The sequence below is a fragment of the Elephantulus edwardii genome, unplaced genomic scaffold (genome assembly GCF_000299155.1).
Source record: "Elephantulus edwardii isolate Elephantulus edwardi_28Jun2011 unplaced genomic scaffold, EleEdw1.0 scaffold00194, whole genome shotgun sequence".
NCBI lineage: Eukaryota > Metazoa > Chordata > Mammalia > Macroscelidea > Macroscelididae > Elephantulus > Elephantulus edwardii.
In genome coordinates, this window is record NW_006399944.1 from 2230255 (window position 1) to 2249283 (window position 19029).

The following is a 19029-nucleotide window of genomic DNA, read 5'->3' on the forward strand; positions in this document are numbered from 1 at the left end:
TTTTTCTTAATTTTTAGCTTTTAAAATTCAAAATATGATATGCTCTGTCAAACACCTGATTTCTTCATTATATTCATTTTAATAAATTCAGTTACTTATGGGTTTAAATATTTTGTTTAACTGTATAAACAAAAAGTCCAATCTATCTAAGAACTGAGAAACTATGTATACATTAAGAAGAAATAACATCAAAGGAAGATAGCTTGATTCATCATACTACGCTTTTTCTTACAACCACGAAGGATCTGTGACTCACATGTAGTGCCTTTATCAGTCAAGGGAACACTGAGTCCAGAGTCATACTGAGCGTAAACATTCACATCATAGGTGGTGCTGGGATTGAGATTGTGTAATGTGTATGAAGTCACTTCTCCAACAAAGACTTCCATGGGCTCATTGGAACCTTTAATCACAATCACAAAAAGGCATAGACATATGTCATTACTAGCTTAGAATTTTTAACATCAAAGATACATTTCTACAAATTTAAATTTAAAAAAAAATAAGTTAGAGCAAGGATGGCAATGGAACCACCTTACCTCTGTAACTTGATTTGGCCACTATTAGAACCTCTACTCAGAATATTATTGCTTTTCAATTTTTGACTCATGCACTTTTAACTTGTTAGTTAAATGTGTATCTTCTAGGCTGCAACACTTCCATGATACATCTTCAAGGATATGAATATGTACGGCTAAGCACAATTGATAACAGTGCATCTAAATTCCAAAATCAATCTCCATAATAGTCTATGTGTTTCCTACTGCCAAAGGGGCCCTTTAGAGTAGTGAGAGAAGACCTTCACACTGAAACCCACAGCATCCCTTTTCAGCAGGGAGTAGCTAAGAGAATACACCATCCCCTTTTCCTTATGAATCAGGGTGAAGTCTCTCTCAGGGAGGAGTGACAGGGAATGGCAAGGGACACACTGACAAAGGAGATTAATCAGAACTGGCTTTGACAAGCACTGTGGCAATTGGACAATTAAAACAGACATTGGGGGGGGAAGAAGAACGAACTGGGGATGAGGGTGGAGAAAACAGTGCAACAATGAATGAATGAAAACCCAAAATCTCTGTAAATGTTCATTAAAACTAATAAAATTTAATTTTAAAAAAAAGATACATTTCTATAATGAAAAGGCTGCCTTCTTACCTTCTGGCTTATACACAATTTTGTATCCAAGAACTGGTGATGGTGAAGGATCCCAGGAGACCCTGAACCTTGTATACCATTCATCTGAAATGTGTATATTCTGAGGAGGAAGTAATCCCACTGAAAACAAACATTAGTACATATTACTGGCCTTACACTGGCACACAGGCAAAACATGAAATTTTGTATAGATAGCACAGCCCCATGAGAGCAATTAAATTATATCCTATAATTCCTTTGAATTGTGATAATGATAAAATTACTGAGTACGGGAAATCCACTCTTATCATATCATTTCTGACTTATAAAAATCCCTCTATCTGATTTCTGAGATTGTTCATCTTTTTTCTTCAGAGCAGCTGGTGGATTTAAACCATTGACCTTCTAAATGTTACCTCCAAAGACACTGTTCTCAACTTCACTGTTCCAGTATCATGCTATATAGCCACTAAGTACACAAGTAAGGGGGGGGGGGGAAGGCTAAATAGTGATGTCAAATCTGTTGCTATTGTTGTTGTAGTAAAACTGTTTAGGCATAAAAATATTTTATGCACGTGAGTAAAGCAAGGAACCTGAAATCACATTTACCAAGTTAAGTTCTTTCTGAATTAAATTAAAAAGAAATAGAAATGTCAGAATTTGCTAGTAAAAGAACTCTGAACCCTGTGTTTCTTAAAGCTTCACCTTAGAACCCCAAGGCTCTAACACCCACAGCAGGACTTCTAATTTGTTTCTTTTTACTCATCCCCAGGGGATTCTTATGCACACATCCTTATGTATGCTTGTGCATATGCATAAGAATGGCAGGAGATCTGGTTAAAAGGTAAATTTTGACTCGTATTTCTGAGGTTGTTGTTAGCTGCCATCCAGTTAAGTTCAACTCAAAGCAACCCTATGAACAACAGATGCTAACCCTGTCCTATCCTGTGCTATCCTCACAATCCCTGACACACTTAAGTCCATTGCCACAGTCACTGTGTCAATTCAATTGGTTATCCCTTTACCTTCCCATGCATAATGTCCCTCTCCAAGGAATAGCCTTTCCTAGCAACATGCCCCAAGTATGTGAGATAAAGGTTAATCATCTCTGCCTCCAGGAGTACTCTGTCTGCACCTTCTCCATGACATATCTGTTTGTTCTTTTGACAGTCAATGGGATATTTAGTACTCTTTTCCAACACCACAGTTCAAAGGTATCAATTCTTCCGTCATCTTTATTCACTGCCCAGCTTCTCAGCAGCATAGCAAGTGATTGAAAAGACCATTGCATGAATAAGGCACAGCTTAGTCCTCAAACTAATATCATTGCTTCTCAATAATTTTAAGAGGTCCCTGACTGCAGACATTCCCAGTACAACATGTCTCCTGATCTCCTGACTGCTGGTACTAAGTGTACTGACTGTGTATCCCAGTAAGAGGCAAACATTGACAGGTTCAATTTCATATTCATTTATCTTGATGTTCGTTGCCTATAGGGCCAGTGATGAGAATCTCAGTTTTCGTGACGGTGAGATGCAATCCCTACTGAAGGCTGTAGTTTTTGATCTTCTGCAGTGAGTTCTTTACGTTTTCCTCACTTCCAGCAAGTAAGGCTGTGTTGTCTGCTTAACTAAGGTTATTGCTGAGTCTTCCTCCAATCCCTAAATGCAAATTCTTAGCAGGATTTCAAATATATTGAATCAGTCTCAAGTCGTGATCAACAAGTCTAGGCTCTAACACAGTAGGACATCATCCAGGCTTAAGCTTTTTTCTTCTTCTTCTTTTCAAAACTCCTCAGATGATTGCAATGAGCCCCAAAGTTGAAGAATCTCTGCTCTAATAGAAAAAAGGCTAGGCTAGAGGTTACGAAAGGGACCTAACCTCCAATATTTTTTTTTATTATTTGGTAGAATAAAAATAAATCTTTTTCTTAGGGGAAAAATTACAACTACACTTGTAAGACAGATAATGATTGCTAGCCATTTTGTTTCTTGATTTGTGACCTAAGACTCAATCACATTACAGGATATTTTGCTGAGACTATATTGACTGAGTTAACAACTGCAGTCCATTCCATCAATACACAATTAAAATGTTACTCAGAGAATTAACAGTGGTTACCTAGAAGAGAAGTAAAATCACTGTTGTTGTTATATGCTGTCGAGTCACTTTTGACTCATAGCAACCCCATGTACAACAGCCGTGAGCACTGCTCTATCCTGTGCCAATTTTACTATCCCCATTACCCTGGTCACTGGATTGATTAATCCATCTCATTGAGGGTCTTCCTCTCTTGTGCTTTTCCTCCACCATTCCAAGCATGGTTTCCCTCTCCAAGGAGGGGAGACAACATGCCCAAGGTATGTCAGATGAAGCCTCAGAATCCTTGCCTCCAAGAAGCAGCCTGGTTTCACCCTCTTGAGGATGAACCTGTTTGTTCTCCTGGCAGTCCATGGTATATTCAATACTCTTCTCCAGCACCACAGCTCAAAGGCATCCATTCTTTCTGTCATCCTTAGTCACTGCCCAGCTTTCTGAAGCATAGCAAGTAAATGCAAAGACTATAGCCTGGATCAGGCACACCTTAGTCTCCTAACTGTCATCATTGCTCTTCAGTATTCTGGGGAGGTGCCTGACAGCAGCCTTTCCCAATGTTCTTTGATTTCCTGGATGCTGGTACCAAAAGTGTTGCCTGTGAAGCCAAGCAAACTAAAGCTGTTGACAATCTCAATCTCTTCACTATCTACCACAAGCAAAGTTAAATACGTCTACTTGGTCTCCTTTTCCACATGGACCTCTAAAAAATCATTTTTCTGTCATGCCACACTCATTGATAAAAATTCAGTGTCTAACACAGATATTAAAGCAGTATTTAAACAGTATTTGAGATTCATCGTAAAGATAAAATTTAAAGAGAATGAAAGACCTAAGACACTTACCTGTTCTTCCATTGCCTGTTAGATGGCTACCATCTCCATCTTCGTAAACAGCTGTAACAGTAATTTTATATGGAGTATCAGATTGCAGCGGCTGCAATATCACATTATTTCTTCTGCCTGGCACTGTCGTCTACAGAGGAAGAAATGGTATATTTCTGATCAGTTGGAGTACTGCCAGATCACAAGACAATATTGCTCCTGTTTTCCCATGAGCAATAATTTTTTTCATATTTTTTCTTTATTTGTCAACAGTATTGTGAGATAAACTGTCTAAAGAGGCATTTCACCAAAGAAGATATGCAGACAGTGAAAGGGCATAAAGGAAATGCTCTTGATCATTAAAAAGATGCAAATCAAACCACTATGATATTTCCTCTCACCCCAGCAATAATAATAAGTTTATAAAACAAAACAACAAATGTTTTGTGAGAGTGTAAAGAGATTGTAACTCTCATAAATTGTTGGGAGAACAGTAAAATGGTCCATGCAACAAATGGCATGGCAATTGGAAATAGTATTATCATAAGATATAGCAAACTCATTAAAAAGTATGTATCCTAGTGAAACAGGAACCATGATACAAATAGATACATGTTACAACCATGTTCATTGCAGCATTATTCACAACAGCAAAAAGATGGAAACAGCGTATGTGCCTCTCAACCAATGAACAGAAGAACAATGGTATATAAACACTGGAATACTACACAACATTAAAGAACAGCAATAAATCAACAAAACACTCATAACACGGATGAACCTAGAGGACACTGTGCTGAGCCAAGTCAGTCAGCCACAGAAGGACAAACTGCACTGAGTTAAATAAGTCAACCATAGAAGGACAAATACTGTTTGTTTGAGATGAATGTTCTAAAAAGTCAAGGAAAGGTTTACACCCATAAGGAAGCATTCTTTAGTGGCCACCAGTATGAAAGTGAGGAAAGGAAAATCATTAATGGGAAAGTAAAATCCACTCCTTCACGCTGTTCTGATTCATAGGACCCTCTACAAGGTTTTCAACGTTGTAAATCTTTTCAGGAGACATCCCATCTTTCTCGTGTGGAGCAGCTGTTTGAACTTTCGGTTTGCAGTCCCATGTGTAATGTACTACACCACAAGTGCTTGTTAACTACAGTTGTTGTGGTTATTGTTTTTAGGTGTGTCTGATCCAAGCCATGGACATTTCAATTGCTTACTATGCTGTGGAAAGCTAGCCAATGAATAATGAATTGATATCTTTGAGCTGAGATGTTAGAGAAGAGTACTGGATATCTTATGGACTTCCAAAAGAATAAACAGATATATCTAAGGCGGGGGGGGGGGGGAAATGCAGCCACAATGCTCTGGAGGCAAGGATGACAAAGGTTTATTTCACATTATCCATCCTTCTGAGGAGCTGGTGGATTTGAACCACATGCCTTTGAGATTGCAACACAGTTTCTTACCACTAGGCTACCACAGCCTCCTATTCATCTCATACTTTGGGCATGTTTCTAGAAGAGACTATTTCTTGAAAAAGTACATTATGCTTGGAACTCGAGAGTAGGTATGCATTAACTTGAATGAAAGGAAAGGCAGTATAGTGTAAGGGAGAGGCCAGTAAAATATGACAAACACAAAGGAGAGAGAAGTTACAATGAAGTTATAAACTTTTAAAGGATAAAAGTTATAGACAACCAAGGTAACTAGCCAAGGAAAGTACATATACAATCCTGAAATAACAATAATAAATAATGATCTGCAAGTGGATACATGGGCAGACATGCAAGCTGAATAGGTATTATAAGGCGAAAGGAATTATGTCCATGAGCATATGCAGGTTCGGTAAAGGACATTTCTGCAAGTGTATTTGCATGTATTTGCAGCAAAAATAACCAAGTATATAGTAGAATATACAGAAAGAAAAGTTATGAAAACTTGTTTATTGTTATATGCTTGTGGCTCATAGTGACACTATGTACAACAGCCCTGAACCCTGCTCTATCTTGAGCCAACTTCATTGTTTCTAGTGCACCTACTCCCATTACCCCAGTCACTGATACAGGCCATGGTCTTCAAAATTACTTGCTATGCATCAGAGAGATGGACAATGACTAAGGATGATAGAAGAACAATCAATGTCTTTGAGCTATGGTGTGGTAAAAGAGTATTGAATATTCCATGGACTGCTAGGAAAATAAACAGGTTCATCCTGAGAAAGCGAAAGCAGGCTGTTTCTTGGAGGCAAGGATTTTGATGATCTGATCTACTTTGGGCATGTTGCAAAGAGCGACCAGTCCTTGGAGAGGAACATAAAGCTTGGAAAGATGGAGGGACAGTGCAAGAGAGAAAGCTCCTGGATGAGATAATTGTGAAGACCAGGGCCTGTGTGAGGCACACCTTAGTCTCTAGACTGACATCATTGCTCTTGAGTACTCTGGAGAGGTCCCTGACAGCAGATTTTCCCAATGCAATACATCTTTTAATTTCCTGGCTGCTGGTACCAAGAGTGTTGGATGTAGAACCAAACAAACTAAAGCTGTTAACAATCTCATCACCATCTATCATGATGCTGCCAATTGGCAAAGTGATGAGACTCTTTGTTTTCTTGATTTTGAGCTTCAAACCATACTGCAGGCTGCATATCTTAATCTTCTGTTGCAAATGCCTCAGGTCATCCTCAGTATAAGCAAGCAAGGTTGTGTCATCTGCATAACGCAAGTTGTCGATGAATCTTCCTCCAATCTTAATGCCACATTCCTCCTCATAGAGCCCACCCTCCCTGATAATCTGTTTCACATATACATTGAAAAGGTATGGAGATAGGATGCATCCCATGGCTCCCATGGCTACACCTTTCCTGATTTTGAACCATGAAGTGTTTTCCTGCTCTGTTTTGACGACTGCCTCCTGGTCCAAGTATAGGTTTCACATAAGCACAATCAAGTGTTCTGAGATCCCCATTCTTCTCAGAGTCAGCCACCATTTGTTGTGATCCACACAGTCAAATGTCATTGCATAGTCAATGGAACACAGATAGACATTCCTCTGGTACTCTCTTAGCCATAAACAAATCTCTTAGAGGATTGAGTCACTGGGATTGGGACCTTAGGCCCACAATTTCAGGGGATATCTATGTCAAATGGCAAAACAAGCTTCACAGAGATGATGTTCTATATCTTAATTTGGTGAGTAATGACTAGTCTTCCAAGCTAGTGAGTGACTGTTGAAGAGGCAGCTATTGGTTTCTCCTCTTGTTCAAAGGGAAGAAAAGTCTCAAGCAATTAGTCCCAAGAACTAATGAATCAAACAAACTGAATCTTCCATTACCTGCAGAGCAAAGGTGAAAAAATACAGAAGAAAATTCAGAGAAAAATATTGAACTTACATGTCTAACAGAGACTGTAACTCCTAACTAAGGCTGTAGCCCTTAGAAATTCTTCAGATCTGAAAAGCTAACTCCAACCCCTAAGTATCACTTGTCAGTCCTACAAAAGACAGGCTTAGAAAAAGAAAAATACAGTAATGAGGAATGTATTCCTGGAAACAATCCATCGTAAGAGACCAAAAGAGGAACATTTGGCCCAAAGTAAAACTCAGAAGGCAACCAAAAGCAAGACGAGTGGAGATGCAGCTCTTGGAGAGAAAGTGAGAAGAGAGCTGTTTGAATGACTGGATTAAGACTGAAGTAATGAAACAAAATGCATATAAATTGTTAAATGGAAAATTAATCTGTACATTTTAACCCAACCTACAAACAACCATACTGAAACAAAGATTAACTATCTACATTGCTTCTGTGCAACATGACAGAATGGTTTAATAATCATAGATCTATGCTCAAATTTAAAATAAACCACTTAATAAATGTGTGAGTTAGCATATCAGAGAGAAGTTGTAAAGATTACAGGTGACGATGTATAGGACACTTCAGTACATGTTGCCTAGTATTTTTTTTGTTGTGGACCATAGTGTTGGAACAGACTCAGAGCCGACCCTTTCAAGGTTTTCAAAAGCAGGTAATTGCACAGGAAGAGATTGTCCATCCTTCTCCCGCAGATCAGCTTGTATATTTGAACTGCATGTCTTTAGGATTGCAGTGCTGCTTCTTGCCACTAGATGACCAGAACACCCTTTGTTGTTAGGAGCTTTCAAATCAAGTCCGATTCATATTGACCCTATGAAAAACAGATCTGAACCCTGTCCTGTGTCATCTTCACAATCTCTGGCACACTCAAGTAGTGTATATTTATTTCCTTCAACAGTCTTAGTTATGTGACACATTTGCATGTATTCCTTTTAAAAATGTACTTTTTATTAAATGGCACAGACAAGTCTCTCAAACTCGTTTCCAACCCTATGTTTGGCTTCTATAAGCAATATGGAAAGAAAATTGACTGCCCATCAGGTTATGGTCAAACTCCGTACCATAGAACATCTTCACCCTAGCTAAAAATCATATATGTTAACTCTAGTAATGAAAGTTATTACATTTTGTTAAGAAATGTAAATGGCAGTTACATAGTTCTTATTAGTAAAATGGAGGTTTTGAAGTAAAATTTAATATGCAAGATTCAAGGATATTAAGTATTTCATTGCATGTAGTTCATAAAGGAAAATTATTAAAGAAAAATTATTCGTGTTGTGAAATATTTACAAACTACTAACATAACTGCTTTGAGATCAATATTTGTTGTAAACGTCTCCTAATACGTAGCATTCAATTACTAAACCTCAAGGGGATTGATGAGTTTTCCCATTCATGACAAAGGAATATACATGACAATGACTATGAAGAAGCAAAAGAAACCTTAATCCATTTTTACAAAGACCACATATGATATTAAAAAATTCAAAGCTCAAAACAACTATGAGATATCATTTCACCCCAGAAAGAACAGCAAAATTTAACAGAACAGCAAGAAACAAATGTTGGCGAGGTTGTGGAGAAACTGGAACCCTGATTCACTGTTGGTGGGAGTGTAAAATGGTACAACCGCTGTGGAAGGCAGTGTGGCGCTTTCTCAAAAAGTTGGAAATAGAAATACCATTTGACCTAGCAATTCCACTACTGGGAATATAGCTCAAAGAGACCATAACTGACATCCAAGCAGATATATCCATACCCATGTTTATCACAGCTGTGTTCACAATAACAAGGAGTTGAAAACAACCTAAGTGCCCATCAAACGAATGGATAGAGAAGCTGTGGCATATTCACACAATGGAATACTATGCTGCATTGAAAAACAAGGAACTCATGCAATATTACTCAAAATGGGTGACCCTGGAGGACATTATGCTGAGTGAAGTATCTCAGTCACAAAAGGAGAAATACTGCATTGTGCCACTATTTTAAAACAGGACTGACATTGGGTTTGGGGGGGACACTGGGAAAGATGGGTTAAATAATGTATACTGCATTGAAAGAGATGAGGGAGAAAACTATTTAAAAGTGATTAGGTATTTTGTCATAACAGGAGTCCAGAGCGAAGGCTGTATAGTGGAGTGGACCTGGGGGGAGGAATTGTAAAACAATGAAGGAATTTTTCTTTTACTTTTCCAAGAGGGGACTGTACTGGAGGCGGGGGGGATTGGGAGGGAAGGAAAGTGCAACAATGAATGAATGGAAATCCAAAATCTCTATAAATGTTCATTGAAATTAATAATAAAGAAAAAATATACAAAATTTCAAAGCTAATATGCAAATGTGTATAATATAAAACCAAAGTGAACTGCAAAATGTTAAATATAAGAAAACATAGATCAATCAGCTCTGGAGTATTTAAAGGAGACTCTGTAGGTGAATTGGACTTAAAGAAAGGGTTGTTATTGCCACGTGCCATTGAGTTGGAACCAACTCTTAGGTCAGCAGGTTCTCAGAAGCTGTTAACCACATGGAGAAGACTGCCCATCTTTCTCCCATGGAGCAGCTAGTGAATCCAGCTGTATGCTTTGGGAGACAGTGCAAGTCCTTCCCACTAGGTCACCATGGATTTCTAAAAAAAGTGTAGAATTTGAAGAACTTTATCACCTCAACATTTATGTATCCCAGACATCGGAGCAGGTACTATATTTCACCAGACTTAGTTCCTACATAGTTATTAGGTGATTAGAAATACATAGGCAGGGAGCTCTGGTGGCTTAGTGGAAAAAAGCTGCACTGCAATCCTGAAGGCACGTGTTCCGAGCCACCAGCCAATCCACGGGAGAAGGATGAGCAATCTCCTTCCATAGAATTAACTGCCTCTGAAAACCTGCCAGGTGGTCAGCTACAGGTTGGTTCTCTCTCTACTGTACACAACAACAACAAAAGAAGGTAAGACAGATTTCCTGGTTTGTGATTAGAATAATGAGTCCATGCAATGTGGGAGATCACATCAAGCACATAGAAATCATCCCAATATCCTGTCAGAGAAAGTAACATAGAAGGTCATTCACACAAAAGTTAGCAACCTTGGGGGGGGGGGATTTTAAAAGTTAGCAACTCTTCTTTAATCACCGCACACTCTTGATAGAGAAGCTTAATGGTATCTTCCAAAGATTAAAAAAAGAAGAGATAGAGAGAGAGACCAGATAAATGACTTACATATTCATCAATTGGATCACCTTCAGTGGGAGAATAAACTATTTTGTACTGGTGAACTGGCCCATCAGCATGATCCCAGGCTACAGAGAGGCTATTCGTTGTCTCCCCAAAGACTCTAAGGTTTCTTGGCCCACTCCTTGGCACTAAATAAATAAATACAACAGCAATAGTTAGTTTTCCACCCGGGGTCTGAGAAGGGGTGGGAATAGGAGGACCATCTGAGGACGGTGAGGACATTAAAGAATTTTCCCCAAATCAGAACTAGCAGGAAACCTGCAGGTGTTGGGACATTTACTAGGATATTTACTTCTTTGTATTAAAACACACAAAATTTTGAAATACAGTTCTAAATGTTAAATAAAAACAGTATAGCTTTAACAGTGGTATATTTCAGAGCTATAGTTATTTGCTGAACTTTCAGTGACATAGTGTTGGGCTTTAACTCAAGTTTATGTACACACTGAAAAAATAGATCATTACAATCCTGACTCACTTCCTTTTCGTAAAACATGAAGGATGAGCTCTCACAGTCCCAAAGTGCCCACTCAGGGAGGGAGAGGACCCACTTCCCGGCAGGGAAGGGGAGGAAACCCCACCTCATCAAAGTGTTGAACGGAAGGTTTTAAAAAAGAATAGGAAAAGATTCCAGTTCCCTCAGCATTGTTGTTGTTGATGTGTTTATTGCTGTTGTTAAGAGGGCATTTATTGTCTGAGCCTCAGCCTGGTCCATGAACGTGAAGGAGCCCAGGCAAAATGGCATGCAGAGACCAGCCTGCACCTACACAAAGAACTCTCTCGCCAGACCTCCCACGCCTCCACTCCCAACTCAGCAAGAAGCCCTGCTCATCTAGTCACAAGGGAATGTGGTGGGGAAAGGATTTCCGCCTCACATGTTTTGCCCTGGGCAGGACTGGGATTTCCCTCTCCATCAGAATAGAGAGCCACGACGTTCACAGAATAGAGTGTGTCCGGAATCAGCCGCTCCAGGTGCACGGTGCGGGTATTTCCTGGCACCACCATCTGGAAGGGGGCGGGGGGCGAAACCAAATCCTGACAACAAGGCACATGTTTACCCACGCTTTGTAAGTCATCCCACCACTGTCTACAATAAACAGTGGAGCCAGACACGTCAGAAGACAATTGCATTTCCCCCTCTGAGATGGGTTCAGGATGCACCATTGCATCTAACTGATTCTCAGAAATTCCCTTTCCCCAAGGTTAATTACATACTTGACCCGAAATACCTTCCATTATTTCTCATCTGTATTTAGTATAAAGATTATCAAATGCAACATACATGCGGGAGAGACTGGTAGTAAAATAAAGAGTGATTTCATTAAAGGCTGGATAAGGGTAAAAGTTGCCTGGATAGCCTCCCTTCCATAGAGATTTGCCATCAAGGCTCTCACAGAAGGCAAGAGAACATAGACCATTGCTCATCATTTGCTTTTCTCTGTTCATCATCATTTATCTTCGTAAATACCTGTAAGTTATATTGCTCTTTAAACTTTCTTACCCGCAAGTGTTCTGAAGCTCTACTCATACAATTAGCCACTTCTGCTTTCCAGATTGTTTTATCTACTTACAAAGTTGAATAGTACTATATTAAAGATAGACTGAGTAGTTTGTAAGGAAAGTTAATGAAAGCAGATTTCAGGCTGTTTTCATAGTAGAGACTAGGAATTTATAATTTACAACAAAAACCTTTAGGGACAAGGTTTCATAATATACAATATTTTGCATTAATTACTTGGGTTTTAACGTGTGGCTAATTTGTATTTTCTCAGTATTCATGTTTTTAAACATTTTTATCTTGCCAAGCAATTAATACACTTCCATTAATTCATTAATTACTGCCATCTGAGTATTGTACAGATGGAACTTGGCACATCTGGGATGTGCATTCTCACAAACTACCACACATTACACAAACATGAGATGGTTTATCAGGAAATGAAGTTTCCATGACAGGCCTGGCCGCATCAACAATTGGTTCATTATTCCCAGCCAACGGCCATGGTAGGAACCACGGTAGATTCTACATAATTTCTAAGACAAAATGACTTACAGACTCAGAAGGTCTTGTTCCATCTGAAGGAGAATATACAATGTGATACTGCTGCACAGGCCCGGGGGCAGGGTCCCAGCGAACATCAAAACTGTTGGGTGTAGGATTGTACACTTGGATATTTCTTGCCAATCCCCTTACCACTGAAGAAAGAAAAGCCAACATATATTTCTTGAGTCTTTTTATGTATGTCAGGCTTTGATTAGCATTTTTCCAGAACTACAATCTCTAATAGGGACCTGTGTTGACCTAGAGATAAGAAGCTAAGCTGTCAACCTAAAAGCATGATTTGGATCCACCAGCTGCTCTGTGGAAGAAAGATGAGCAATCAATTCCCTCTGAAAACTCGCTGGAGGGTCAGTTATGGGTCGGTTCCAACACAATAGTATTCAACAACAATCACAACCTATAATATGATCAATTCCAAAATCTCTGTAGATGTTCATTGAAATGAAAAATAAAGAAATTTTAAAAAACATATTAAAGCAGTCTAAAATTCTTCAAATGTAAGCACAGTTAGTCAACTATGTTGTTTTTGTGTACTGTAGATTCAGAACCAACCCATAGCTGACCCTCGGGTGGGTTTTCAACAACAGTTATTTGCACAGGAGGATGTCAGCCATCCTTCTCCCGCAGAGCAGCTTGTGGCCTTGAACCATGTGCCTTTGGGATTGCAGCTCAGCTTCTTGCCTCTAGGCCACCACAGCAGGCTTTGCCCAGACTAAAGCAAGTTTCAAATAAATTAAAACAATTAAAAATAGTAGAACTGGACTACCCCTAAAGAAGGGGAACAATCAGAAAAAAGGTTCTATTTTCCAAAATGGGTAATGGAAAGATTAGAAAGAGAATGTTACAGTATGTTCTTTCTAAGTAAACCTGACAACAGGTGTGGATACATCTAGTTCCGTCAGCTGGTCTCAACCACTCATCCAACACTCAACAAATAGCTACTGACTGACTGCCTTCTGTGATCAAGATGAAAGGCAAAAAATGAGGCTTGGAGAAGCAAATGATGGACTCAATTCTCTGTTTACACCAACAATAGGAACTTAGAAAATCATATCAATAAATCCACATATAACCTCTAGTTTTATGTTTAGTCGATAGTATCATCTTTCTAGACCACTAATTATCTACCAAAGGAAGCCATTCATACATGTTTCTTTCAAGTGAAGTTACAAAGTCACGTTTCCTAAGTATGTGCAAGTCTTTCATCTGCAGATATTACAAGAACAGTAAAATCACCATAAACTGGTTTCTTAAGATGTTAATGCACAACAATCTTTAATGCCAACAAGCCCTTACTTCATTCATCAGCAAAGCAGAGCAATGTGCAACTAAGTTATACAATGAGCAGATTTCAATGATTCACATGTCAATTAGAAAACACTTCATACAAATTTGTAAGACACAAAGCAAAGCTCAGTGAATCTTTATGACTGAATTAGAATATATCCACTAGATCTTATACATATGCATTAGATTATATACATATTTATTAACCCTGAAACCATTTTAAAGGACAAAAGTCATCATAAGGTTATTACTTAATACCTCAAAATATTAATATTTGGTGATGTTTGGGAGGTGAACTATCAGTAATTTTGTTTGCATCCTATCATTTTGAATTTTTAAAGAAATTCTTGACTGGGTCTATACAGTCCTTATAATATGAAGTTTATATGGCAAACCTAAGTTTTTCTGCTCTTCTACTTACATGTCTTTCCAGTGTCTGAGGTGCGGCCCCCATCACCTTCAGTATAAACAGGAACAACTGTAACAGTGTATTGGGTATCAGGCTGCAGATTCCTAAGTACAGCATAATTGGTATTCCCAGGGATTGGCACCTAGAGCAGTTAAGGAAAGATGAAGCACTTCATCCAAGAAATTTTAAAAAGACTGATTCAAATAATGTCATATGAAAAATATCATCTCAAGTCCAAGCCAAAAAGCAAGCTCTGTAATAATAATACGCCAGAATGGTGTATCTCACATGAACTGCTTCAAAAAATTGTGAAGACTTTTCTAGCCCCTACACTCAAGCTGAACAATGTCCAAGGATGATTTTTAGTTGCCTTTGAGTTGTGATGTTGGAAAAGATTACTGAATATTCCGTGAATGGCCAAGAGAACAAACAGGTCTGTTCTAGAAAAGGGAAGTCAGGATGCTCCTTGAGGGCAGGGATGGTGAAACTCCACCTCACATACTTCAGGGATGTTGTCCCTGAAGAAAGACATCATGCTTGGGAAGGTGGAGGGTCAATGTAAGAGAGGAGGACCCTCACTCAGCCAGGTGGATTGACACAGTGACTATAGCAATGGGCTCAAATGCTTAGGAGATGGTAAGGATGACACAGGAGAGGGCAGGGTTCAGATCCATTGTTTACAGTCAACTCAACAGTATAGCACAACATCCAAGTTATGCTCCACATTTGGAACTTCCTGGAATGATTATTTCTCATCCGTCCCCTAATCTAACAGGGAATTGCCTTATTATTCAGGCACAGAGGCACTGACCAGCCTCTCACTCGCCAGTTCAATTATGTGAATAAAATTTCTTCAACTCTAAAGCACTGTCATTAATTGTTTTAGTTGCACTCACTATTTTAAACAAACTAGCATCTTCACTTCAATAAATACATACCAGTTCCTCTGCACCACCAGAAACTGGAGCATAAAAGAGCTTGTACTGTCGAGGATTTCCCTCAGCATGGTCCCAGCGAACATTCAAAGTGCTGGTAGAGGGGTCATACACTCTTAGGTTCCTCACTGTATTCAGTGGTTCTGAAATGCAAGGAAATGGCATCAGAGTATGACCCTATCAACCAAGTTCTCTCAAAGTGAAAGCTGGCTTCACTAATATCTTCTGGCTACCCAAGAACAGTGGGTAGTGATTCTGCTCCGGCTGCACTAATTAAAGAAGCCCCAGAACTCTAACGGGACTTACTCGTCTTGCCTCTTCCCGTCATCCGTCCTCCTTCTCCATCCTGATAGAGGGAGGACACAGTGATCGTGTAGGGAGTGTCTGGCTTCAGCTTCTGCAGGACCACACTGTTCTGTCGTCCTCCTATTGTGGTCTGAAGTAAAATAGGGGTAAGTGTTACTCTTGTTCTCACCTCCTCATTAAACAGGTAAAGCTCTTTCATCAGGGAGTTCTTTGAGACCCTTCCCAGGGTCTAAGAACTCACACATACCATGATGGAGGTTGAAATTTTACCTTATGGTCTAATTTTAAATCTTAAAAAATGCACCACAGTCAAGGAAAAGGATGTCAAGCTTTAAGCTGATGGCCCCAAAAAAGTATTTCAACTTGATAGCCACCGGAACTATGAAATTTCATCCAAAACACATTTCACAAAGTCTTCCCTCCAAAGAAGGGATTCATCATAACTGAGCTACAGAGAGAATACAAGATACCAAAGAACTGTGTAATATTGCAGGCTCCACACCATTGAGGAGTAGTCTTAATTTTTTACAGATTTTTTTTAATTTGCCTTAGAAATACACTCAAAGATTCAGCAAAAGATCTAATGCTCTTGGTGATTTCCAAAATAAACTACCACTCTCCCAGCATTGACTGTGTAGCTGCGTGACTGAAGCCTTTGCCAGGCCACACTCGGACAAGGGCTTCCAGTCAGACCCAGGATACCAGCCTTGTGGAATAAAGATTTCCACTGATGAATTTCTAAGGCTTTTTCATTCTTTGCTTACGGCTATCTTTGCTTAAGCTATCTTGTTGAAAGAAAATTTGTACAATTTGTTAACAGTCTACCGAATTCAGATGTTTATGCCATACTAATTAAAATCTCATGAAAATGGCCTGCTGCCCACAGGGAGTGCACATGTGGACAGCAGGATGTGCTAATCAAGTCCAGATGTTTCTAAATTAGCACCTATCACTCAAGTACTCTAACTTCCAGGGAGTGAGGAAAAACCCTCAATAAATCATGGTAGTTACCCCTAACCTGAGCAAAGTGAAATGATAGTAGCAAATTTAAATACATTTCATAGATGAGCTAATGAAAAAGTATCAATATCAGTATCAATAAGCCATTTTTACAATATCGTGATGCTTCACTAATCTGAAAGCTTCTAGTTTTCAAAACCAGTTTCACAAGTAAGCAGGCCTACTTCTTTCCCCACAGTCCTTAAAAATAATCCTAGCTTTAATTATTCATATGGTCAACATTTGTTGTACTAGTTTTGGAATTCCAATATCTCTAAAATTATAAATGTTAAGGTGCTATCAGCTAATATATTCCATTGGATAAGTTTACGAGATTTGTTTTAATTGTGTCAAATAATTGAGAGATAATGTAAGTTATTCAGGGCAAGCAACAAGGGAGTGGATGTGGGGTATAAATATCACCAAGAAGGTACATAAGCTTCATGCACTTTAGTTTTGTTGTTATTAAGTGCTATGAAGTCAATTACGTCTCTATGAACAATGGATCTGAACCCTGCCCTATCCTGTGCCAATTTTACCTAAATCTAACCGGCAAAAGAAAAAAGATATTTTCTAAAATTAAAATGTCTTTTCACTATTCTTGTTTCAGTTATTTTTATTTAAACATGAGTCAATTATAATATATAATTTTCAGGGAGCTCTGGTGGCCTAGTGGCAAGAAAGTGCACTGCAATCCCAGAGGTATGTGGTTTGAATCTACCAGATACTCTGCTAGATAAAGAGGGCAATCTCCTCCTGTACCAGTCAGATCCGATTTGACAGTACACATAAAAAATAATAATAATAATAAAATAATATATAATTTTCAACTGCTAATCAGCAATGAGTTGGTTCGAATTCAATAGAACATAATAGCAGCAACACCACTGATAATCTACTTAAATCAAATACTTAAGTTTTCAATCAAAACGCATCATACTACCTAAGACTGGAATTACAGAAGACACAAAAGACAAACTCAAATATTCTACTTGGGATAAAAGAGTTCCTGATCTGGCTAAGTCCATATGCCATATGGCCTTTCCTAATGTTTAATCTCTACCAGCATACTCCTCTGCTAAGACCTATATGGTAAAAAATAAGGCCCATTTTTAGAGCTCCTCAAGTCTGGCAATACAATGTTAGGTAACGATGACTTTCTAAGGTCATATAAGGAAATACTACAGCCAAAAGAAAGTAAACAAAAAAATTTAAAATCATATCTCATTGAAAACCGTGTTTGATATAAATCAGAAAGCATTGCACTGTCTGTATAATAATCATGGTGCTTCCTGATAGAGGATAATGTATGCATTCTAGTCACACTTCCTGAAAGGCAAAGGTGGAGGAGTTCCAAAAGAGACAGCTAAAGCAAGCAGAGGGTTAGACAAGAGCTCTGTCAAATAAGGGGAGCCTTGGCGCAGGATGGGGCAAGTTACAGATTTGTTGTTCCTAGGGTCACTATGAGTCGTAGCCAACCCTACAGCAGCTAACAACAGAAAGATAGACAATGAAGATAAAGAAGCATAGAGAAATAATCAACAAGATGAGTTAGATGAATAGACTTCCAGATCTGGAAACACCAAATCTAGTAGACATACATACCCAGGGAGAAAGAGTGTGAATTTCATAGTGTCTGACTGTAACCGTGGGCTCATGTGTGACAGGGATAGTGCAAGGTTCAGATCCATTGTTCATATGGTCTGTATGAGTCACAGTTGACTCAATGGCACAAAACAACAATAATTTCGTACCAAGTTTTTAGGTCTTGTTGTCGTGGTGTGCGGTCAAATCAGACCCATAGGTGCCCCTCCAGCACATTTTCAGAGGCAGTAAATCACACAGGAGACTGCCCATCCTTCTCCCAGAGCAGCTGGTGGATTCAAACTGTGTGCTTTTGGGATTGCAGTACAGCTTCTTACCCTAGGCCACCAGAGCTCTTTTAAGTCTTACTCAACTTAATATGACTTGGACTGTAAGTCTAAATAGACTAAAAATAATTTCAATATTTCTATGGGTAATCCAACCTAAGGGGTTTTAAGGGGATTACAGATACACTAGGGCACATGCCTGATATATTGAGGTTACCAGGAGGAGTAATTGGCAAAGTCCACTGAGTTTCCATCAGGGATGAAGTGTCAGCTAAAGAATCTAATGGTCCCCAAATAAGCAAAGCACTCCTTAAGAATAGAAGAACGAAAAAATAAAAAAAAAAGAATAGAAGAACGGTAGGAGGTATCTCACTCCCTGTTTTCAAATCCTACTACACTGCCATAGTGGTCAAGACAGCATGGTACTGGTACAATGACAGACACATAGATCAATGGAATCGAATTGAGAATCCAGAGATCAACCCATCTATCTATGGTCAACTG

The 19029-nt window shown here is 38.9% G+C and overlaps 1 protein-coding gene across 1 annotated transcript in view; it reads right to left on the reverse strand.

Moving 5' to 3' along the window:
* Positions 1–19029, reverse strand: part of COL12A1 (collagen, type XII, alpha 1) — a 146907-nt gene that overhangs the window by 54132 nt on the left and 73746 nt on the right. The window contains exons 31-39 of the mRNA XM_006896968.1: positions 15656–15785; positions 15353–15492; positions 14427–14556; positions 12710–12852; positions 11532–11661; positions 10642–10784; positions 4074–4203; positions 1156–1275; positions 257–403 (exon numbers count right to left, since the gene is read on the reverse strand). Coding sequence (XP_006897030.1) covers positions 257–403; positions 1156–1275; positions 4074–4203; positions 10642–10784; positions 11532–11661; positions 12710–12852; positions 14427–14556; positions 15353–15492; positions 15656–15785 — 1213 coding nt within the window. The remainder of the gene's footprint in view (positions 1–256; positions 404–1155; positions 1276–4073; positions 4204–10641; positions 10785–11531; positions 11662–12709; positions 12853–14426; positions 14557–15352; positions 15493–15655; positions 15786–19029) is intronic.